Source organism: Suncus etruscus, chromosome 3 (assembly GCF_024139225.1).
Source record: "Suncus etruscus isolate mSunEtr1 chromosome 3, mSunEtr1.pri.cur, whole genome shotgun sequence".
Classification (NCBI taxonomy): Eukaryota; Metazoa; Chordata; class Mammalia; order Eulipotyphla; family Soricidae; genus Suncus; species Suncus etruscus.
Genome location: NC_064850.1, coordinates 129,547,884 through 129,571,971, shown reverse-complemented (window position 1 = coordinate 129,571,971; position 24,088 = coordinate 129,547,884). Strand labels below are relative to the sequence as shown.

Below are 24,088 nucleotides of genomic sequence, written 5' to 3'. Positions count from 1 at the left end.
TGGACCAACGCCTTCCGAAACGACTTTGCTCCAAACATCATGTAATTTCCTTTAATTTAGTTAATTAATGGAACTTTCTGAAGAAAATAGTGACTTTGATCTGAACGCCTCTCTTAGTTGCTTTCCAGTTGCCATTTCCAGAGGGGGAAAGCATAGATAGCAAAAGCTTGGAGCTGGAGTCATTTCTCCGAATCTGAGAGCTTGAAGGAAAACTGTGCCCAAAAGGAAGGAGGTTGGTTCAAAGAATGCCCTTGGCACTCTGGGTAGCCTCACACTGAGATCAAAGAACTGAGGTGGGGCTTTGAGGCAGACTCTGGGAAGGAGGAGCTGGACCCGCTGTCTGGAAATCCTAAGCAGGCAGTCTTTGCAAACAAGGAACTTGGAAGCCAGCACCGTGAATCAGTAACGCTTCTTTAGCCATGTGAAATTCCTGCTTACAAAGTACAGGTTCAGAAAAAAAAATTTTAAGGCCAAGAGAGCCAAACCGATAGCACAGCTTTGCATGCTTTGCATGCATACTACCCGGGACCGACCCAGGTTCAATTCCCAGCATTCTATATTGGCCCCCTCCAGCCTGCCAAGGATGATTCCTGGAATCTCTGAGCACCACCAGCTGCGGCCCAAACTCCACCCCAGTCCCCCATAAAAAAAAAAAGAAAAGAAAAAGGCAAAGAAATGCAGGCTTCAGAGACAGCATAGCCAAGTAGGACCCTGGGCCTGTGACCGACCTCGGTTAGATCGCCTCCCTGGGCATCTCATTGTGGCTTCCTTGTAACTCCTGAGCTCAGAGTCAGGATAAGCCCTAAGCACCCCCCAGGTGTGGTCCAAAACTAAAAAAGGGAAAAAGGCAAGTTCCATGCAGCAGGAATGGTCAGCTCCTTGGCTGTGACTCCCAATGATCATTTCTGCAACTCCAGCAGCGCTCACTTTTGACTCGTGGTTGGCATCTCTAAGCTGCTTTTGGGGTGAACACTCTGAGGGGAGTGGGAGGAGAGGGAGGGGAGGATGCAGAATTCGGCAACTTCCAGGTGGTGATATTGCCCTATAGCTAGGATCAACTTTTGACTAAGATGACAAGTGAGGCACTTGAGGACTGGCTTCCACTTGTTTACATTCTTTTCCAACATGTCGAGATGCCCACCCGTTTCCCCAGGAGCAACTTACCTTGAGCGGCGCAAGTGGGGAACGTTCCAAGCTTGGCCACCAGGAGGCAGTCGGGAGCAGTACCGAGTGCCAGCACAGAACAGTTGTTTTCTTGGACTAGCCAAGGGGGAGGGAAGGGGCTGGCGGGTGGGCGTGGAGAAGCTGCTTTTTCTAAAAGAAAATGAGAACGGTTTGTGGTTTTAAATGATCTCCCCTTGCCATTGTACTAGGCAAAGGCTGCCACTTTACCTGTTGCCAGGGTGTTGCGCTTGCCTGGTGGGGGGTGGGGGGTGGCAGTGGGCCAGGGGCGGATGGTCAGCACAAAGCCCTTGCCCGGGTAGTTTGCAAGTTCTTTGCACCGGGCTGGCGCTGACATTTAGGGAGCAGCTGTTGCATTGCTGGATGGATCCGTGGCGGGTCGTAGTTCTCACCGGGGAGTGGCTGGGGCTGACATCATTTTCAGGCATGAAATGCCTAGGGCTCTTTTTCAAAACCCCCCCCCCCCCGTGCCTTCTATTTAATGACTAACTCTGATCCCTCCCTTCAGTTGCGTACAGAACAGCCTCTGTGTGCAACTGCCTCCCCTCCTCAAGCTACAAACTTTAGTAGCAACTTGTTAAAACAAAGTGAGTGCCTCTTTAAAAAAGGGAAAGAAAAAAAAAAAAAAGAGATGCCTGTGAATCCAACCTTTTTATTCTTCCTTCAGAGAACAATGTTGCATTTGATGGGAAGCAGAGCTCTGTGTTCTCCCTGCTAGAGCCGGTTGCTATCAGTTGAATAGATCTCTCAGCCAGACATGCCGAGGCTTGGGGCATTTGTCTGGCATTAGGAAGTGTCTGGAATACTAGCAACTACCAACTGGTAGTCTTATGACTGCAAGAGTTATTGCACCACCCCTCCCACTGTCCACATTCCCCCGCCTCTCCTTACACGCTCACACAGGCATGCTTTTTGACAGAGAAAAGGTTAGCTAATCCTGTGGCTTCCGCAGAGGATGGCTTTATTGGAAATCATTTTCAGAGCCGTGTTTTTGCAGCCAAGACTCACTGCGAAAGGCGTCTGGGAAATGCCCTGTGTCTCTCCCACAAGCCAGATGCACCCTCTCCACCAGCAGCAGCGGCCCTGGGAGCCACCATTTCTCACATGCAGCCAGCATGGAGGGAACCCTGACCACTGAGCACCACACTTTGGGTGACCTGTAAAGATCAAGGTGTAAATATTTTTAGATGGAGTGGTTTTTCTATGTCTGGTTTATTTGAGAGAGTTTCCCTTTTTTTACCTGGCTCTTTCTGTTTTTATGGAGAGCTTTTTTTTTTTTTTCTTCCATATTGTCAAATTAGCGTTCTTGTTGACAACCCCGGATTCATTTCATTTGGGGTTAGAGAGCACAACGGGCCAAGCACAGGTTTTACATGCAGGAGGCCTGATTTCATTCCTCTTCTGAGCCCCATGGGGTCGACCTTCCACACCCCAGCACAGAATTAGGAATAGTCCCTTAGGACCACTGAATATTGCCAAAATCCAAAAGTAAACCATTCATTTACTAAACCTTTCTCAAGTGTTTGCAAGGAGAGAAGGGCTATGCTGAAGTGGATTCTGGCAGTCTTTATTTGGGGAAGTCTTTATTTGGTTTGGTTTGGTTTGGTTTGCGTGTTTGTTTCTGGAACAAATTGAGCAGCATACTTTTTTTGACGGGGGGGGGGGGGTCACACCCAGCAGCACTCAGGGGTTACTCCTGACTCTGTGCTCAGAAATCGTTCCTGGCAGGCACTGGGGACCATATGGGATGTGGGAATTCGAACCGCCATCTGTCCTATATAGGCTGCATGCAAGCTAAATGCCCTATCACTGTACTATCTCTCCAGCCCATGAGCTGTATACTTAGGAATTACTCCTGTTTCTGTGTTCAGGGACCACACTATCAGGACTCTGGGGAATATAAGGGATGCCAGAGGGTTGAACCCCTGTCAGCCAGCCACATGCAAAGCGAACACTTTACCCTCTGTATTATCTTGCCAGCTTCTCTTCCTCATTGCCCCACACGCCACCACACATGTGGTGAATACCTTTGTGAGATAAAAAAAAAAAAAAAAAAGCCAGTCACATCTGCTGAGCCTTGGGTAAATCTTCCTTTATCACAAGACACCACAACTATTAAATTCTGAGCTGTGAGGATTCACTCTCTAGTAAAGAAAGATCAAATGTCAAATCAAGGTATCAGCTTATCTTTTTTTGATGAGCTGGACATTTTTGATTAGATGTGTATGAGGGTGTCAGACACCTAGCTCTGTTCAGAGGATCCTCTGCTCAATGCTAAGGGGTTGCTTCCGGATCCATGGGCACCGGGGATTAAATCCAGAGTTCTCATGCAGATACTGTTCCCTTGGCCTTTGAGCCATCTTCTTTCTTCACATCTCCTTCCTTCCTTTTTCCTTCCTCCCTCCCTCCCTTCCTCCCTCCCTCCCTCCCTCCCTCCCTCCCTCCCTCCCTCCCTCCCTCCCTTCCTTCCTTCCTTCCTTCCTTCCTTCCTTCCTTCCTTCCTTCCTTCCTTCCTTTTTCTATGCTGGATAGAACCCAAGGCCTCATACATGCTTAGCCTGTGATCCACTTCTGAGCTACAGTTCTAGGCCTTCTCTCTCTTTCAGTATTTTTTGTTGTTGTTGTTGTTGTGTTTCTACTTTTTCACTCAGCAAAACACTTGGCCCAGCTTTACCTCATGCAAAAACCTCTGTCTACCCTTTTCCTCTAGATTTGCAAATAAGTGTTTCTCAAAGTATCTCTGAACATCTAAAAGTGTGTTGGATGCATAATCTGTTATGATAAAAATATTGGTAAAATATAATTTTGGAACATATCTAGATAAAGGAAAGTTCTGTGTCAAAGTTACATAAAAGCAATCATAGTTTTCTTTTTTATACTCTAAAGAATTTTGGACTCTCTAGAATTACAGTAAAAGTTTCCAAAAACTTACTCTCCATTTTTAGGGCATTTCTTACCAGGTACTTGTCAGAGAGTTCATGAATCATCCTGTGTGTGACTCATAGTTAGAATAGTACAACTTTCTCTATAGAGGTGTGTTTGAAGTGCTTTATGACTGGCTCTCAGGGTTGCTCTTCAAGCCCGTGTTGTCCCTTGAACATGTATTTTGCTTGCTTGTTTCCTTGCTTGTTTATTTCCATTCTAGAGAAGCCCGTGTTTTCTCTTGATCACATATTTCCTCTCTTTTTCTCGTCACATCTTTCTAAACAAATTTAATTCAATAAAAACTACCTTTCTTCATTTAAAAAAATGAAACACCCTAAAACCACAAATCAACAACAAAAACCTGGTTCTCCATAAAGGAGAGTAGCTGTTTCATTGGTGGTGATTTCACTAATGATTGACATTTTACAGTGTTGATGCCAGTTCCTATGGTGTAAGCATTCACACCAAGGTCAGTTCCAAGCAGCCAGTGAAATGTCAGTGAACACAGACTTGAGGAGACATGTGTACAGTTTGTCTAGCAAGCTGATAAGAACCAGTTCTAAATCTTACTGTTAATGTCTATAAGCATTACCAGTAATGCTCAGGGATTACTTCTGGTGGTACTCATGGAACCATATGTGGAACTGGAGATCCAACAGTAGTGTACTACATTAAGGGAAGCATCTTGCCTCCTGTGCTATCTCTCACTACATTTTTTAAAATCACCTCCTCAATAAAGCATTTCCTTTTAAGCACTTCCTAAATTGTTCAGCTGGACCAAAGTACTAGGGCCCGTTGTCCTCAACATCAACTAAATGATAAACATAAACTCCTAGCAGAGTTTAGCTCTGGGAGAATCTGATCCAATATCAGACAATCTATTCCAGCCTACAGCAAATCCAAAATGACTTTGAGCATAAGATCTATGCAGAGACCTATTTCTTCTAAAGGCTGAGCACTTTATCTCCTGCTTTGTGGTGAATTGACAACTTACATTGAAGAGTGTTTTCATTCCATACATAAAGTTGTATTTATTTGTGAACCTGGGGATTATTTTATTATGATTTTCTGTTTTTATTGTAGCTCCTTACATAATTGTTCTCATATTTGAAAACTTTCTAAAATTCAGTAACCAGGAGCTGCTAAATAATTCTCCAACATAGTTTTATAATAGTATGTGGCCATTAGCTTAGCCAGTAATATTATAAAAGTTTGACCTGAAGTATATAATTTGTGATCTGCCATAAGTATGCTCTTGATCACAAAGACATAACACAGTATCTTAAGAGAATGATGCTTTGTTATCTTTTTAAAAAATTTGGGCCACATCTGGCATTGTTCAGAGATCACTCCTGTTGGAGTTCCAGGGACCCTATGTGGTGTTGAAGATAGAACTCACAAACCCAGCAAGAAAGGTGACTTACCTGTTGTACTATCTTTCTGGTCCTGTGTCTTAACTCTAGACATTTTTTAGAAGACCATCACTAGAGAAATGTTCTGTCACAAACAGAATGCTAAAACAAACAATACTAGCATCATATTTCTCTGCAAATGAAAACAATATTAAACAGTCATCTAGAAACTATAGGATAAGATTTATTTTTTCTTTGACTTTGTCTTTAATACATCTTTCCTCTGCTATCCCAAAATAGAATACCTCTATCTGTAGACTCATTGTGGGAATCTGGGAGCACAATTCTTATTAATTCTATGGGGAAAAAATTAGCATTCCCAGATCCTGAATAAAAAATACCTACAGAATCAAACCAATCAGAATGTCTACTTTCAAATAGCAGAGAACTATCTCCTTAACTCAGATGTAAAAATCCACATCTAGGCTTTTTACATCTGGGCTCTGCAGAATTATTTGATGAAAATTAAGTCACTTGGGACCAGAATGATATTACAGTAGATAAGCCACTTGTTTTGCATATACCCAACCCAGGTTTTGATCACTAACATCTCATATGAGCCCCCTCCTCCCAATTACTATTCGCTTGCTTGCTAGGAATAATTTCTGAGTGCAGAGCCAGAAGCAAGCCCTGAGCACCACTGACCTAAAAACAAACAAACAAAGTTACTGAAATATAATTCCACTCATAGGACTCTTCATACGGATCAAAGTTCTTTCACCAACTTTGGCTATTAATGGTGTATCAATCGGACCCAAAGGAATTGGGGGGTAGGGGCTTTTATATTTGAAACGAACAAATAAGCATTGGGGAAAAAAAGGAAAAAAAATGATTAAAATATACCATCATTTCTTTTTGTTTATTTAGGGCCATTGTTTTCTGCAGTTCTCAAGGTTTTCTCCTATCTTTGTGCTCAGGGATCAGTTCACTATAAGTAATACCAGGATTAAACTGGGGTCAGCTTTGTGCAAGGCAAGTGTCCTGATCCCTGTTCTATCTCTCTGGTCCCACTATTTCTTTTTTAAATTTTTGTTTTAATTAAAAGAGTACTTGCATATTATTTAATTCATTTCATTTCAATTTATTTATTCTTTATTGGGGTGAGGTTCCCAGGAAGTGCTCAGGATTGGCAGGGATCCCCTTGGCAATTCTCAGTCACTGGGTGCTAACTCGGTGCAAGAACCAATGCTATTTAGGCCCTGTAGTGCTAGAGATACTGGAAGACTTGGGCCTCTCTAGCAATACTGGAGGTTTGCAGAGCTGCACTCAGTGCTCAGATAATCACCTGCTGCTGGGAATTGAATCCGGTTGGGAGCATGCTAGGCATGAGCTCTAGCTGCTGTACTATGACCTGACCCCAGCACTAGTATTTTAAAATTAACCTTTCTGTGTGTCAGCTCAATTTGGTTTGGAGCCCATACCTGGTGTTGCTCAGGGATTGCTCCTAGCAGCCTAATAGTTGGGCTACTATTAGACTATTAGATCTTGTGATCAAACCCAGACCTCCCACATGTAAAACACATGCTCAATGCATTGAGCTATCTTTCCAACCACTCCTGAACCAACCTTTAGAGAATGTTACTCTTCAACAAATAGTGTTTCATTTGCTGGATATAAGTCACTCATTTTCTCTTCTCTGCTCAACCAGGCAAGATTTATTAACTTGTGTTTCACTCTTCTTGACCTTCTAGCGTGCAAATCTTATTGAATGCTAAGTCATTCATGGTGCTGAATCATGAGCATAGAATTGAAAAATAAGACGTACCTCCAGAGATATTCAGAGAAAATAAGCTTGAGAGAAAAAAAAAAAACTCAGTTAGCCTCCAGAACTAGGAAAAACTGATACTGGGGGAATTTGGGGGGTTTTAGAGATAAGGACCATCTAGAAAGCCTCAAAAAACAAGTAATTGAAGCATGAGGGAAGACAATTTCTAGAAGCATATCCTGTGTCATCTTTAAGAGGCAACAAGAAGGGGCCGGGCGGTGGCGCTAGAGGTAAGGTGCCTGCCTTACCTGCGCTAGCCTAGAGGGACCGCGGTTCGATCCCCCCCGGCATCCCATATGGTCCCCCAAGCCAGGAGCGACTTCTGAGCGCATAGCCAGGAGTAACCTCTGAGCGACACTGGGTGTGGCCCAAAAACAAAACAACAAAAAAAAAAGAGGCAACAAGAAGCTGAAGAGATACACAATTGAACGAATGCTGGCATTGCACATGGCCGATGAAGGTTCGACCTCCAGTACCGCATATGGTCTCTTGAGCCCCTTCAAGAATGATGATCTTGAGCACAGAGCCAGGAGTCATCCCAGGGATCAAACCTGGGTCAGCCATGTTTGAGGCAAAAGTTCTACTTGCAGTGCTATCAACTCCAAGTTGAATCCCAAGTTCAACATAAGGCAATGAGGGAATCGCAAATTCCTTCTCTGCCATTCCCCAGTGAGTAGGAAAGCCATGTCACCATGCCTCTAACCCAGTCTAGCACTTGCGGATACTGTTCTATAGAGAGCCATGGTTGAACTAAGCATCCATCCTGTCAACCCTATTGAATTGGAAGAGGAGCTGACAGAATCCACCAGGTGGCACCAAATTACAGTGGGGGGAAGGGGTGAGTAGAATGTCCCCAAGTCCAGGCATTTCACTGGAAAAATAAAGGCATATAGTTGGGGGCCAGAAATATAGTACATCACATAAAATGCTTGCTCTGTACACAGCCAACCTTTATTTGATTCTTGGCAGTCTATAGGGTCTCCAAGCCCCTCCAGGAGTGAGTAAGTAAGCCCTAACTTCTGCCTAAAACAAAGCAAATGAAAACAAAGCAAAATTAAAAGTTTATTATAGCGTGGCAGGATTTTTTTTTAAATTGTAAATCACAGCAAATGAAATGAAGCTTTACACTTAGGTATCACTTAGGAATACTTTTTGAAAATCTATTTTCTGTGTTCATCAAGTGTAATCGCCCAAACAGGCTCTGGGACACACCTATTGGGGAAAACTGGAGGGGTTACTTGTAGGACCAACTAAGACACTTTAAGTGCCAAATAGTTGTGGCACAAGCAAAGGGAATTGTGAGAAACGTGCCCCGTGTCTTCAAAAGGCAAGGGCTAGAGCAAACAGTATAGCAATGAGGATCCTTGCTTTATATACAGCCAATCCAGGTTCAGTTATAATAAAATATAATAAAATGACCTGACATTGACTGCAGTGTTGTTGAGTGACACCTAAATGTATTTGGCTGCATTGGCAACGTTTGACTGTTTACACCAAGAAAGCAAATTTGGGTTTGCTCATAACAAGGTGTAAATAGATTGTGTGTGTGTGTGTGTGTGTGTGTGTGTGTGTGTGTGTGTGTGTGTGTGTGTGTGTGGTTTTTGGGTCACACCCGGCAGTGCTCAGGGGTTATTCCTGGCTCCAGGCTCAGAAATTGCTCCTGGCAGGCACGGGGGACCATATGGGATGCCAGGATTTGAACCGATGACCTCCTGCATGAAAGGCAAACACCTTACCTCCATGTTATCTCTCCGGCCCCGTAAATAGACATTTGATGTTAGAATGTAGTATTTTGTTTCTTCAGACTCTGACTAGACAGAATGTCCTAAAACTCTACCTTTTTTTTTTTTTTTTTTTTGGTTTTTGGGTCACACCCAGCGGTGCTCAGGGGTTACTCCTGGCTGTCCGCTCAGAAATAGCTCCTGGCAGGCATGGGGGACCATATGGGACACCGGGATTCGAACCAACCACCTTTGGTCCTGGATTGGCTGCTTGCAAGGCAAATGCCCGCTGTGCTATCTCTCCAGGCCCCTAACACTCTTTCTTGAAGAAAGTAATGAGTTCACATTATCAAGGCTCATCTTAGGAAAAGCAATGAAAGTTTAATTAAGAGGAAAGAAAAAGACAGAGCCTATCCACTTCCCTCCCACCTACTCTTCTGATGGTTTTTTTGGGGGGCGGGGCCACAGCCGGTGACACTCAAGTGGTTGGTTACTCCTGGCTATGCGCTCAGAAATTGCTCCTGGCTCAGGGGACCATATGGGATGCCAGGGATCCAACCACGGTTCGATCTGGGTCAGCTGCATGCAAGACAAATGCCCTACCACTGTGCTACTGCTCCAGCCCCTCCTTAGATGGTTAATGAAGACTGAGTGTTGTCCTCAGTTCAACCCCCTTCCTGGGAAGCAGGAGGCGGCTGCATGGTGGTTATGGTGCAAGAAACCAAAAATTAGGTGAAAAATTGACAGTTTATGCACATGCATTGCTTAGCCCATTACTCTGTGTCTATGAGAGAATCTCTGTCCTCCTGACATAGCTCTGATGCTGCCTTGGCTCTGCTCTGTAGGGTGCTTAGAACCCTTAAGAATCCTTCACTGCCTCTCAGGACTGCACAGCTGCTGTGCTGTGTTCACAGGCAAAAATGCAAGTTTCATACAACTCCCAGGCTGAGACAGAAGGGGTGTGGTTTGGCTTGTCATCCAACTGGTTAACGGAGCTGGCTCCAGTTTGTATGTTTTATATTCATACCCCTCCTCCCTGTACATAGAATATTGTAATGTGGCATCTGTGTGCTTTTCTTTTCCTTCATCTCTCACACAATCCCTAGGAAGTAACCACATATTTCTGTCCCTCTCTGTCTTGTGGAGAAGGAAATGACTCTGAATCACAGAGCAGTGTCATAGGATCCTTCTGTTTATTGTTCATTATAGGATGTTTCCTTTGAGTGGCCTCAGGAAACACCCTAAATATTGAAGCAAGTTGTTCATTCAGTGCTACGGCTAGAGTACAGCTGGAACCCAGATAATAAATTGGGATTGTGTGGCCAAAACTAGTTGATTTGGTGTTACAACAATGATGCCAGCTGTGCATGGAAAAGACTTGGATGGGGGAAGCGAGGAAAACAATAGTTGGAGTGATTTTTAAAGGAGACTGAGCAAGCAAGCATCTTTGGAAAGTGGGTTAAGGAATTATTTTCTACTGGCAGAGAGTTTCCACTTGGAAATTTCATCATTCTTTCTGATCTGGATTTTCCTATATTATGTTCCACCAATAGAAAGCTAAAAACTTGGGTGTAAAATCACGAGAACCTTGGGAACATAATCAGACAAATGGCTGGAAGGGCTGGAAGCAGCTTCTGCTGAAGATGAGGAAGGACTGATATTTAGAAGTCCTCAGGTGAAGTTAAGCCCACTGTGGTTGTTCAATTTGCCCTCAAGGTCAACAATTTAGGGAGTAGGTGTATAGGTGCACAACCTCCCCTCCCCTTCCTCCCACATTAATAAACTAGCATGCATTTATATATATATTGACATCACAAGGGCCATAACCCTAGCCCCTATATTTATTTTAATCAACATGATTTTTAATTTGTACAGCACTGTCAGTAATAGTTTCATGAATCAACATCACACTATGGTCTTCACCATCACTATCACCTTCACAGCAACACGCCCCTCCCTACCACAATTTTACCACCATGGTAGTCTCAGTTATGCTCCTCACCGTCTGTTATTCCCCTACTATGTACATAAGAGAGAAAATTCTGTATCTGTCTCTTTCCTGGCTAACTTCACTCAGCATCGTACTCACCAGATCCATCCATGTTAACCAATTGTGTATTTATTTTCTTTTATAGCTGAGTAGTATTCCATTATGAATATATATCTTAGATTCTTTATCAACTTATCTGTTCCTGGACACTTAAGAGTTGTTTCCAGACTTTGGCTATCATGGATGATGCTGCAAGGAACACAGAAGCACAGATGACTTTTCTGATTAGAATTTTTGGGACTTTGGGGTAATTCATAGAAGTGGAATTGTTGGCTTATATGAAAGCTCAATTTCTAGTTCTTTGAGACAGGTTTATATTGCTGTCCAAAATTGTTGAACCAGTCCAAATTCCCACCAGCAGTGCATAAGGGTCCCTTTTTCCCTCATGCCAACACTGTTTTGTATGCCAACACTGATTCTGTTTATTTTATTTTTTACACCTCCCTCCCAATATTCTATTTATTTATATTGGTTTTTGGGTCACACCTGGCAATGCTCAGGGGTTACTCCTGGCTCTATACTCAGAAATCATTCCTGGCAGGCTCAGGGGACCATATGGGATGCCAAAATTCAAACCATCAACCTTCTGCATGCAAGGCAAATGCCTTACCTCCATGCTATCTCTCCAGCCCCGATTCTCTTTATTTCTAATTTTTAACAGAAGATTTGTTTTGTGTGGTACTACACAGTATATTTGCTTATAAACAACAAAACTGTGACAAGTGTTTTTGGAGAGAAAGAGGGAGACAGACACAGAGAGAGAGACAGCAAAAGAGAGAGAGACAGAGAGAGAAAGACAGAGAGAAAGACAGAGAGAGAAATATGTTGAGAAAAGTTATAGGTCTCAGGAAGCTAAGGATGTGCTCTCTGGGCTCCCACGAGCTCTCACAACCACTTGCTTTCATTATTTTTTGCCCAGTGTTTATTATTAACCAATAGAATCTTTTCTAGTGAGTGTTTTTGTTTAACATTACCTATATTCAATATTTTTCTGAGAAGTCTGAGACTGCTTGATCTTATCCATGTGGAGGGTTTACTTCAGACTCAAGTACTGTTGCCGTGAAAGATTTCTGCAATGGTTAATCATCTTTAGTCTGTGTGGATTCAACATTAATTTCAATTTCTGAAACTTCCATCTTAGGGCCTTGTGTTTTCTAGTCTTTTTCCTCCTCAATCTTGGCATGGTTAGGGTAGGTTCATCACTTCACTATAGAAACTCACTTACCCTCTGGTAATTCAGAGGGATTTCACTCTCTCAGCTGACTTGTTCTCATGTTAAATGTCTTTGTTTCATGTTGCCCTAATTTCCAATGGATGCCAGTTACGGTATCAGAAATGAACACCCATGCAGAAATCACAGTGTCTTTGTTCTCACTGTCTTCCAGTGTCATCTTGCATTACAACATATAAGAAGACACCACCTCCAGTCCCACCCAGAACTACCACGAAACCTTTCATTTCTATCACAGCCCAGAGCAGCACAGAGTCTGCCCAGGATGCCTACATGGACGGACAAGGCCAACGAGGAGATATTATCAGCCAGTCTGGACTGAGCAACTCCACGGAGAGCCTGGACAGTATGAAGGCTCTGACAGCTGCCATCGAAGCCGCAAACGCTCAGATCCACGGCCCTGCCAGTCAACACATGAGCAACAACCCTGCCACTGTCACGACCACAACCACCATAGCCACTGTCACTACAGAGGACAAGAAGAAAGATCACTTTAAGAAAAATCGATGCTTGTCTATCGGGATACAGGTACCAGTCCAGCCCCCCTTTCTGTCCTTGGCAATAGGAGCGCCCAAGTAAGAAATACAACACTGCCCTTGATAGAAGATTTGCTATCATGTCATTTCATGTGCTACCATAAAATAGTGTGTAGAAACCAACTCCTCAAACTCTAGACTGACTCCTACAATTAATTGTTAAATGTGATTTTTAAACATTCTGAAGGGAGACTGGGAAGACAGTACGGCAGTTAGGGTGCTTGCCATGCACATGACCAATCCAGATTTGATCACTAGGGTTCCTTATAGTATCCAAGCCCACAGAAGTTACCCCTGAATACAGAGCCAGGAATATCCCTGAGCACTGCCTGGTGTGGTTCTGAAACCAAACTAGATCAAACAAACATAAAAGCATTATGAAGGGTTCTGTTGTTGTTGTTATCATTATTAGCAGTTTTCTTTCCTTTACATTGAATGTTGAATGTTGCCTTTAAGTATAGGCTAGTTAGATAAATAAAATCCAAGCACACCTAAAGTGCCTCAACTCCTTAGCACACACAAATTAATTCACAAACACCAGGTTAGATGTCCAGGAATAACTGGGGTTATCTAGTGGGTTCAGCACCATTGAGTAACTGTGTGAGAACAAAAATATGAATCACTTCTCATAGATGTGGGAGTGGGGGAGCAAGACCAAATGTGACTGATAGTGTGGAAAGCAATAACTCAAGCACAGCATCATGGGGAAAGAATGTGTGGCCATTTCAGCATAATTGTTGCCTATTTAACCATGCATTTCATAGAATGGTAGATAGTTCAGCAGACTGCTCAGTTTATTTCACTATTTTCTGCTTCCCTAAGGTCAGACTAATACTTGGTTTGTTTATTCTTTACATATGCGAAGCCTGCCTTACCCAACCAGAAATTTCCTTCTATCAGTGGAAAAGAGCTATTCCTTGCCACCATTTTTGTTGTGCCACTTCATTCAGCAGGTGTCCTTTGGATAATAACTTCCTGATGTTGGATCTGGTTAATCTGTTCACACTAAATCAATATTGAGGCATATTTATAAACCAGATCTAGGGTACATTTTCACAGCAGTGATACATGTTCACTGTCATTTCACAAAGACCATGTTTAAAGTCAGTTACACTTTCTCTATTAGCTATGAGTCAAAAGTTTTTTGGTAACTGCGGGTTGCCGTAGCACAGTTGTCAAGTGTTCACAAAGAACCTGGGGCTTTGGTGCTCAGAACCATACACAGCAGGAGTCAAAGGCCAAGCCAATCTCCATGCCCCAACCCCATCCTTCTAGAAGCTCTTTCCTCCCCCAATCTGCAGGATTCAGAAGAGGAAAAAAACAGAGATCCATTCTCTTTATTGTCCCAGTAAAGCACTTCATCTTTCTGAGCCGGTTTCTTCATTGATCCCTCATAGGATTATGTTGAAGACTGAGTTTATAAACATCTACCCTTCTGGGTAGGAGAGATAGTACCAAGAAGGTAAGGCATTGACCCTTACATGGCTGACCCAGGCTCAGTGCCTGTACTCCATTATAGTACCCTGAACACTACCAAGAGTGATCCCTGAGCACAGAGCCAGCAGTAAATCCTGAGCACAGCTAAGTATGGCCCAACCCTGACCCACCCCAACCACTTTCTTATGGAAAGAAACACTTTTGGAGACAGACAGTAATAAAAAAAAATTATCTAAAATTAATGGCTTCCGGAACTGTACGGTTAAAGATGGCTAAAATAAAAATATTTTGTTACATGTTATACCACACACACAAAAACTATCTTGTATTTTTCCTATATTCTTACCAGCTACTTATGGCAGAGTTGGCATCGATACACAGTAATGTTTGTTTTCTTCTCATATGTGTGTGTGTGTGTGTGTTTCTTGTTTGTTTGCTTTTCATTTTGGAGCCACATCTTGCAATGCTGAGGGACCATTCAGTGCCAAGAACTGAATTTGGGGTTCAAGCATACAAATCAGACTCCAGCCCACTGACCTTCTGCTCTGGTACCCACCACTTATTGTTTTGTTTTGTCTTGTTTTGTAGTACCAGGTCTTCAACATGCCCTCTCCTACTTTTTCTTTTAAAAAAATATTTTTATTTAAGCACCATGATTACAAACATGTTTGTAGTTGAGATTCAGTCATATAAATTACCCCCCTTCACCAGTGCGACCTTCCCTACACCAATGCCCCCCAAATCCCTCCTGTCCCACTCCCTGCCTGTCTTCCTGACAGGCAATCTATTTTTCTCACTCAATATTATTGTCATGATAGTTGTTAGTGTAGTTATTACTCTAACTGCACTCACCACTCTTTGTGGTAAGCTTATCATGGGCCAGACCTTCCAGTCTTTATCTCTATTGTCTCTAGGTATTATTACAATAAATCACCCCTGGCAGGCTCAGGGAACCATATGGGATGGTGGGAATCAAACCACCATTCGCCCTGGGTTGGCCATGTGCAAGGCAAACACCCTACAGCTATACTATCTCTCCAGTCCCTCTTTTTTTTTCCTTAAATCCCACAGATGAGTGAGATTATTCTATGTTTATACCTCTCCCCCTGATTTATATCACTCAGCATAATAGTTTCTCTGACCATCCATTATAGGAAAATTTCATGACTATATTTTTCCTGACAATTTCCATTGTGCATATGTAACACAGTTTCTTTAGCCACTCATGTTGTCAAACAGTTGGGTGGTGTCCAGATTCTGGCTATTGTAAATAGCATTGCAGTTAACATAGATGTGCAGAAGGCATTTTTGTATTGTGTGTGTTTTTTTTTATTCCTAGGGTATATCACTAGGAGTGGTATAGCTAGATCATATGGGAGTTAAATTTCCAGTTTTTTGAGAAATCTCCGTATTGTTTTCCATAAAGGCTGGACTAGATGGCATTCCCACCAGCAGTGAATAAGAATTCCTTTCTCCCCACATCCCCAGCAGTACTGATTGTTCTTGTTTTTTGTGATGTGTGTCAGTCTCTGAGGTGTGAGATGGTACCTTATTGTTGTTTTGATTTGCATCTCTCTGATGATTAGTGACGTGAGACACTTTTTCATGTGTCTTTTGGCCGTTTGTATTTTTCTTCTTTGGGGAAGTGTCTGTTCATTTTTTTTCTCCCCATTTTTTGATGGGGTTAGATTTTTTTTCTTGTTAAGTTATGTCAATACCTTGTATATCTTAGATATTAGCCCCTTATCTGATGGGTATTTGGTGAATAGTTTTTCTCCTTATGTGGGTGGCCTTTGTGTCCTAGTCACCATTTCCTTTGAGGTGCAGAAGCTTCTCAGTTTAATATAGTACCATTTGTTTATTTCCGATTCCAATTGTTTGGACAGTGGTGTTTTCTCCTTGAAGATGCCTTTAGTCTCATGGAGATGTCTCCTGGAGTTAGATGTCATGGAGTGTTTTATCTATGTGTTCTTCTATATATCTCATGATTCTGGATCTGATGTCAAGGTCTTTAATCCATTTAGAGTTAACCATTTTGCATGGTGTTAGATGGAGCTCGCTTTTTTGCAAGTAGCATATTGGTTGTCCCAATACCACTTGTTGAAGAGGCTTTCATTTAGCGTTTATTGCTCCCTTTATCAAATATTACTTGATTGTATGGGGAACATTCTCTCAATAGTAAAGTCTATTCCATTGATCTGAGGGCCTGTCTTTATTCCAATACTCTGCTATTTTAATGACTATTGCTTTGTAGTACAATGTAAAGTGTGGAAAGTAATGCCTCCCATCTTCTTTTTCCTAAGGGTTGCTTTAGCTATTCATGGGTGTTTATTTTTCTAAATGAATTTCAGGAATATTTGATCCACTTCTTTGAAGAATGTCATGGTATCCTTAGAGGAATTATATTAAATCTGTAAGTGCTTTGGGGAGTATTGTCATTTTAATCATGTGAATCCTCCTAATCCATATATAGGGTAGGTGTCTCCATTTCCTTGTGTCCTTTTTTATTTCTTGAAGCAGGGTTTTGTAGTTTTCTTTGTAGAGCTCCTTTACCTCTTTAGTTAAGTTGACTCCAAGGTTTTTGCATTTCTGTGGCAGTAATGTGAATGCAGGTTTTTTTGTAATGTCCATTTTTTCTCTATTTTTATTTGTGTATAAGAAGGCCATTGATTTTTGTGTGTTAATATAGTATAGCCTGCCACAATAGACTATATAAGTATTATTTCTAGAAGTTTTTTGGTAGAGTCTTCAGGATTTTCTAAATATAGTAGTATGTTATCTGCAAACAGTGAAAGCATGACTTCTTCCTTTCCTATCTGTATGCCCTATATATCTTTTTCTTACCTAATTGCTATGGCAAGTACTTCCAGTACTGTATTAAATGGGAGTAGTGAGAGGGAACAGCCTTGTCTTGTACCAGATTTTAGAGGAAAAGCTTTTAGCTTATCTCCATTGAGATATTTTCCATTGGCTTGTGGTAAATGGCCTTGACTATATTGATAAAAGTCCCTTCTATTCCCATCTTGTTGAGAGTTTTTTTTTTTTTGTGTGTGGGGGGGGGGAGGGTCACACCCGGCAGCATTCAAGGGTTACTCATGGCTCTATGCTCAGAATCGCTCCCAGCAGGCTCAGGGGATCATATGGGATGCTGGGATTCGAACCACTGTCCTTCTGTATGCAAGGCAAATGCCTTACCTTCATGCTATCTCTCCAGCCCTTGTTGAGAGTTTTTTTTTTATCATGAACGAGTGTTGGACCTTATCACATGCTTTCTCTGCATCTATTGATATGATCATATGGTTTTTATTTATTCTTTTGTTGATAAGGCATATTGTGTTGATTGATTTATGTAAGTTAAACTATCCTTGCCTTTCTGGAATGAAACACACTTGGTCATAGTGTATAACTTTCTTAATGAGGTATTGGATCAATTTGCTAGGATTTTGTTGAGGATTTTGAATCTGTATTCATCAGGGATATTGATCTATATTTTCTCTTTTTACAGCATCTATGTCTGATTTTAGTATCAGGGTGATTTAGCTTCATAAAAATTATTTGTGAGAGTTTCTGTTTCTTCAATTTCCTGAAAGATCTTGAAAAGAATTGGTAGTAAGTTCTCTCGAAAGGTTTGAAAGAATTTATTATATATAATATACTATAGTGAATATAGTGAATATACTAAGGCCTGGGCTTTTGTTTTTGGGAAGACTTTTTTATTACCATTTTAATTTCTTCAATAGTGATGGGTCTGTTTAGTTATGCTAACCCATTCTTGTTCAACCTTGGAAGATTATGAGACCAAAAATTTATTCAATTTTTCAGGTTCTCATGCTTTATGGCATAAAAATTTTCAAAGTAGTATCTGATTACTCTGAATCTGCAGTATCTGCAGTGATTCCCCCCTTTTCATTTTTTTTTTCCTGTTTTGGAGCCACACCCAGTGATGCTCAAGGGTTTACGCACTCAGAAATTGCTCTTGGCTCAGAGAACCACATGGGATGCCAGGGATAGAACCTGTGTTCATACTGGATCTGCTGCATGCAATGCAAACACCCTACCACTGTTGCTATCGCTCAGCACCCCCTTTTCATTTCTAACCAAGTTTGTTAAGTTTCTCTCTCTCCATTGCTTCATGAGTTTTGCTAGTGGTCTATCAATTGTGATTTTGAAACACACTGGGTGATGCTCAGGGGTTACACCTGGATTTGCACTCAGAAATCTCTCCTGGCTTGGGGGACCATATGGAATACCAGGGATTGAACCAAGGTCCATGGCGGGTCAGCCTTGTGCAAGGCAAGTGTCCCACCGCTGTGCTACTGTTCCAGCCCCAATCTTGTTTATTTTTTCAAAGAACCAACTTTTGCTTTTGGTTATCTTTATGATATTTTTGGATTTCCACTTCATTTATTTCTGCTCTAAGCTTTGTTATTTACTTCTGCCTACTTATTTTTTGTTCTTTTTTTATCATTTTCTAATTTTATAAGCTGTGTCATTAAGTTATTTATGTATGCCACTTCTTCCTTCCTGATGTGTGCTTGCAAAGTTATAAATTTTCTTCTTAGTACCACTTTTATTGTGTCCCCAAATTCTGATAATTTGTGTCTTCATTTGCATTTGTTTTCAGGAATCTTTTGATTTTCTTTTTAATTTCATCAGTGACCCACTGGTTGTTTAGTAGTTGGTTGTTTAATTCCAAGTGTTAACGTTTTTCTTCTGTGTCTGTTTGTAGTTCACTTCTAATTACAGTGCATTGTGGTCTGAGCAGGTAGTATAAAAAATTTCTATCCTCTTGATCTTATGGAGGTATGTTTTATGAGCCAGCATGTGTTCTATCCTTGAGAATGACTCATGTACATTGGAGAAGAATGTGTATACAGTTTTCTGGGGATGGAGTGCCATATATATCTACTAGTCTACTTTCTTCCATTTCTCCATTCAGAGCTAGTATATTCCTGTTGGATTTCAGCCTGGTTGATCTATCAAGAGTTGACAGGACAGTGTTGAGGTCTCCCACTATTATTGTGTTGCTATTGATATTTTCTTTCATATTTGTCAACAATTGTTTTAAATATTTTTCTGGTCCTTCGTTGGGTGAGTATATGTTTAGGAGTGAGATTTCTTTCTGTAGTACATATCTTTTGATTATTACCAATGGCCATCTTTGTCCCTTAAAACTTTTCTAAGTCTAAAGTTTGTATCATCTGATATGAATATGGCCACTCCAGCATTTTAAAGGGAGTTGTTTGCTTGGATGATTATCCTCCATCTTTTGATTGTGAGTCTATGTTTGTTCTGACTATTCAGGTGTGTTTCTTGTAGGCAGCAGAATGATGGACTCAGTTTTATTTAATCCATTTAGCCACTCTGTGTCTCTTACTTGGTGCATTTAGTCCATTGACATTGAGAGAGATAATTGTCATGGGATTTATGTCATCTTTATGTAGAACTTTAGTGTGTGTCTTGGTCTGTCTTATCTTAAAGTAGACCTTTCACTTTTTCTCTTAAGGTTGGCTTTGTGTCTGTAAAGTTTCTGAGCTGCTGTTTATCCATAAAGCTATGTACACTTCCTTCAATCCTGAACATAAGTCTGGCTGGGTGCAGTATTCTAGGCGAAGCATTCTTTTCATTAAGTTTTATCACTATATCCCACCACTGCCTTCTGGCCTTGAGGACTTCTTGTGACAGGTCGGCTGTAAATTTTACAGATGCTCGTTTAAATGTAATTTCCCTTTTTGATCTTGCTGCTTTCAGTATTCTATGTCTGTCTGTGGGATTTGTCATTGTGACTAGAATGTGTTTTGGGGTGCTTTTCTTTTCTTTGGGTCTCTTTTAGTTGGTACTCTTCAGGCATGTACAATTTGGTTGATTGTACTTTTTAGCTCTGGGAGTTTCTCTGTAATGATTTTTCCTGTGGATGTTCTTCCTGGGTCTCTGGGACTCCAATGATTCTTGTGTTGTTTCTGTTGAGTTTAACAAAGACTTCTTTTTTTTTTTTTTTTTTTTTTTTTGGATTTTGGTTTTTGGGCCACACCCAGTGACGCTAAGGGGTTACTCCTGGTTCTGCACTCAAAAATCACTCCTGGCTTGGGGGACCAGGGGATTGAACCATAGTTTGTCCTACATCAGCCACATTCAAGGCAAACACCCTAACATTGCACCACTGCTCCAGCCCCAAGACTTATATTTTTGTCTGTTTATATTCTTTGAGGATTTTTTCCCATTGTCTGATTATTTGCTTTAAGGCTCTTTTCCAATCTCTTCTGTTGTGTGGAGTTTTAGGAATACCATTTTCTGCCTCACTGATTCCGTCATCAGCTGTTGTTTCTCTGCTGGAAAAGCTTTCCAGTGAGGTTTTCATTTTACCTACCAAGTTTTTCAGACATGTTAAAAATCAGTTTGGAATTTTTTCATTTCTATATCCTCATGATTTTTTTCTCCCCCTCTTCCTCTTAATCTTATTTATGATTCTTTCAGCTCAATCCATGCTTTCTTTGAGTTCTATAAATATCCTCCATATTTCTTCTCTATACTCCTTATCTGAGAGGTTAAATAAGTTGTTGGTATGCTTAGGTTCATTAGAGCTGCCATTTTCATTCTCTTTGCATGTTATTGGCCTACGTTGTTTCTTTATTGTCAGGCTTGTAGTGTAGTGTTTTCTATATGTTGTGTAGAATTCATTAGGTAGGAGATGTGCATGGTCGCAAAGCAACATGGAGCAGCCATGTTCCTCTGGTTCCAACCTTTGTGGGCAGGGACAGCTCACCTCTGTTGCTGTGCCCTCAGGAGCTCTTTTGGTTGGGGTAGTTCATGGCCACAGTATGCAGTAGAGCAGAATTACATGGCAGGAATCAGGTCCCTCTCCTACTTTCAAAAACATTTTTCTTTGAATTTCCACTGGCTTAAAAAAACATAGTAGGGGCTGGAGAGGTAGCATAGCAGTAGGGTGTTTGTCTTGCACACAGCTTATTTGAACAAATGGTGGTTCAAATCTCAGGCCTCATGCCTGCCAGGAGTGACTTCTGAGTGCAGAGACAGGAGTAACCCCTGAGCACCGATGGGTGTGACCCAAAATAAAAAAATAAAAAAAATATATAGATAGTAAAACAATGGTTGATAAAAGATATGTAAAGCTCTAAACATAGTGCCTGGTGTAATAGGGATTAAAATCAAATTTAGTTATTATTACCCTTTTTGAAAATTATGATTTTCAAATACATTGAAATTTTTTGTTTTGTATTTTTTGGTTTGAGATTCACATCAGACTGTACTGAAATTAGACTTAGGGATCATCATTGTGGAGCCCAGGGTAACTTACTTGAAGCTAGAGTTCAAGCCAGAATTGAGCACATGCAAAGCAAGCACCTTAGCTACTGTAGTACTTCTATGCTACTGTAGTACTTCTATTACCCTACACTAAAATTTTATTACCTGCCATGTACTTTCTCAATTCTATTTAGGGATTTAATAACCCAACATCTTCCTTTTATCCTTCCCTTCATCCTTTCCTCCTTCACTTTCTCCCTCTTTCTTCCTTTTCTATTCCTTCTTCTACTTCTTCCCTCTTCCTCCTTCCTTCCTCCTCCATGCCTCCCTTCCTCCCCTCCTTCCTTCCTGCCTGCCTTTTTTCCTTCCTTCTTCCTTCCTTCCTTCTTCCTTCCTTCCTTCTTTCATTCCTTCCTCCCTTCTCTCTCTCTCTCTTTTTTTTTTTTTTTTAAATAAGGGTCACTGCCACCAATACTAGGAGGCCTGGGAATACTCCTGCTGATATGTGGCCATGGTAGTACAGATCCTACAAAGTGAATTTGGGTGGTCACCAGGCTATATACCCAGTAATACTGAGAGTAGAGATAGGCAGTGATGGGGATATAAGTCATGAATTGCACACTAAAGGCAGGTACTCTAATACCTTACTAATCTCTTAGGCCCTACAATTTCTATTTTATTTTTAATTTTTGGTTCATACTCGGTGGTGCTCAGGGGTTACTCCAATCTCTGCACTCAGAAATCGCTCCTGGCAGGCTCAGGAAACCATGCCAGGAATCAAACCTGGGTCCTGGTTCAGCTGCTTACAAGGCAAATGCCCTATGGCAGTGTATCTCTGGCTCAGTTTCTTCAGAAACTTTTGAGTGCCAGAGGTCATGTGCATGGTCATACAGATTCCATCTCTGGCATATTACTTGGTACTCTCAGCCCCTCAAGGAGTGATCCCTGAACACAGAGCAAGGAGTAATTACTGAACATTACTGAGTGTGGCCCCAAGATTAAAACAGAACAAAAGATACAGATAAAGAAACCGTTTAAATGGTAAAGTATATTTATGTACTGACATGTGCATGGTCCTGAATTTGATCCTGATAGAAGATCCTCAGAGCTAAGTACCATCAGGACTGTTCCTATTTACAAAAAAAAAAGGAACATAAACTTATCATAGTTACGATATAATTAGCATTTTCAATACTTGGATCTGAGTCAATTGGCAAAAGTGATAGTGATGAATTTACATGACACAGCAAAAGCTTAGAAGATGACAACACTGGCAATAGTTTGGATCAAAGCTTATTTTGGATTTGAATAGGTAATGATACAGCAAAGTACAGTTTCTCATTCCCTTCCTTGAGACCTTATCTTTCCTTTTACTTGCATTTGAAAATTGTCTCTTTCCTTCCTTCCTTCCTTCCTTCCTTCCTTCCTTCCTTCCTTCCTTCCTTCCTTCCTTCCTTCCTTCCTTCCTTCCTTCCTTCCTTCCTTCCTTCCTTTCTTTCTTTCTCTCTCTCTTTCTTTCTTTCTTTCTTTTTCTTTCTTTTATTTATTTATTGTCACACTGAGCTTCCTCTTGGTTCTGCACTTAGGGATCACTCTGGGGGAGATCTAGGGATCATCGATGGTACCAGAGATCAAATTTGGTTTGGTCGAGTACAATGCAATCTTTTTTCTCCTGTACTAATTCTCCACCCCACCTCTACTCACCCGGTTTTATAGATTGTGGCATGTATTGCCATTTAACTCAAGTTTGTTTGTTTTTAATACAATACAAAAATCCCTTCCTTACACCTATATTCATTGCAGCACTATTTACCATAGCAAGACTCTGGAAACAGCCAAGATGCCCTTCAACAGACAAATGGCTAAAGAAACTGTGGTACATATACACAATGGAATATTATGCAGCTGTCAGGAGAGATGAAGTCATGAAATTTTCCTATACATGGATGTACATGAAATCTATTATGCTGAGTGAAATAAGTCAGAGAGAGAGAGAGAGAGAGAGAGAGAGAGAAAACGCAGAATGGTCTCACTCATCTATGGGTTTTAAGAAAAATGAAAGACATTCTTGCAATAATAATTTTCAGACACAAAAGAGAGGAGGGCTGGAAGTTACAGCCCACCTCATGAAGCTTACCACAAACAGGGATGAGTTTAGTTAGAGAAATAACTACATTTTGAACTATCCTAATAATGAGAATGTATGAGTGAAATAGAAAGCCTGTCTAGAGTACAGGCGGGGGTTGGGTGGGGAGGAGGGAGCTTTGGGACATTGGTGATGGGAATGTTGCACTGGTGATGGTGGTGTTCTTTACATCACTGAAACCCAAACACAATCATGTAGGTAATCAAAAAAAAAAAATATATATATATATAAAGAAAGAAATTTTAAGTTTAATCCTTCACATTTTGTACTATATTTACTTTCTTGTGGTCTATTATTTTATTATTTTATTTATTTATTATTGTTTTTTGTTTGTTTGTTTTTGGGTCACACCCGGCAGCGCTCAGGGATTACTCCTGGCTCCATGCTCAGAAATCGCTCCTGGCAGGCACAGGAGACCAT

General features: G+C 41.1%; 1 protein-coding gene across 6 annotated transcripts in view; it reads left to right on the top strand.

The window, feature by feature from the left end:
* Positions 1–24,088, top strand: part of DLGAP1 (DLG associated protein 1) — an 882,390-nt gene that overhangs the window by 793,534 nt on the left and 64,768 nt on the right. For all 6 annotated transcript variants that reach the window (XM_049770001.1, XM_049770002.1, XM_049770006.1 and 3 more), the window contains one exon: positions 12,441–12,814. In XM_049770001.1, coding sequence (XP_049625958.1) covers positions 12,441–12,814 — 374 coding nt within the window. The remainder of the gene's footprint in view (positions 1–12,440; positions 12,815–24,088) is intronic.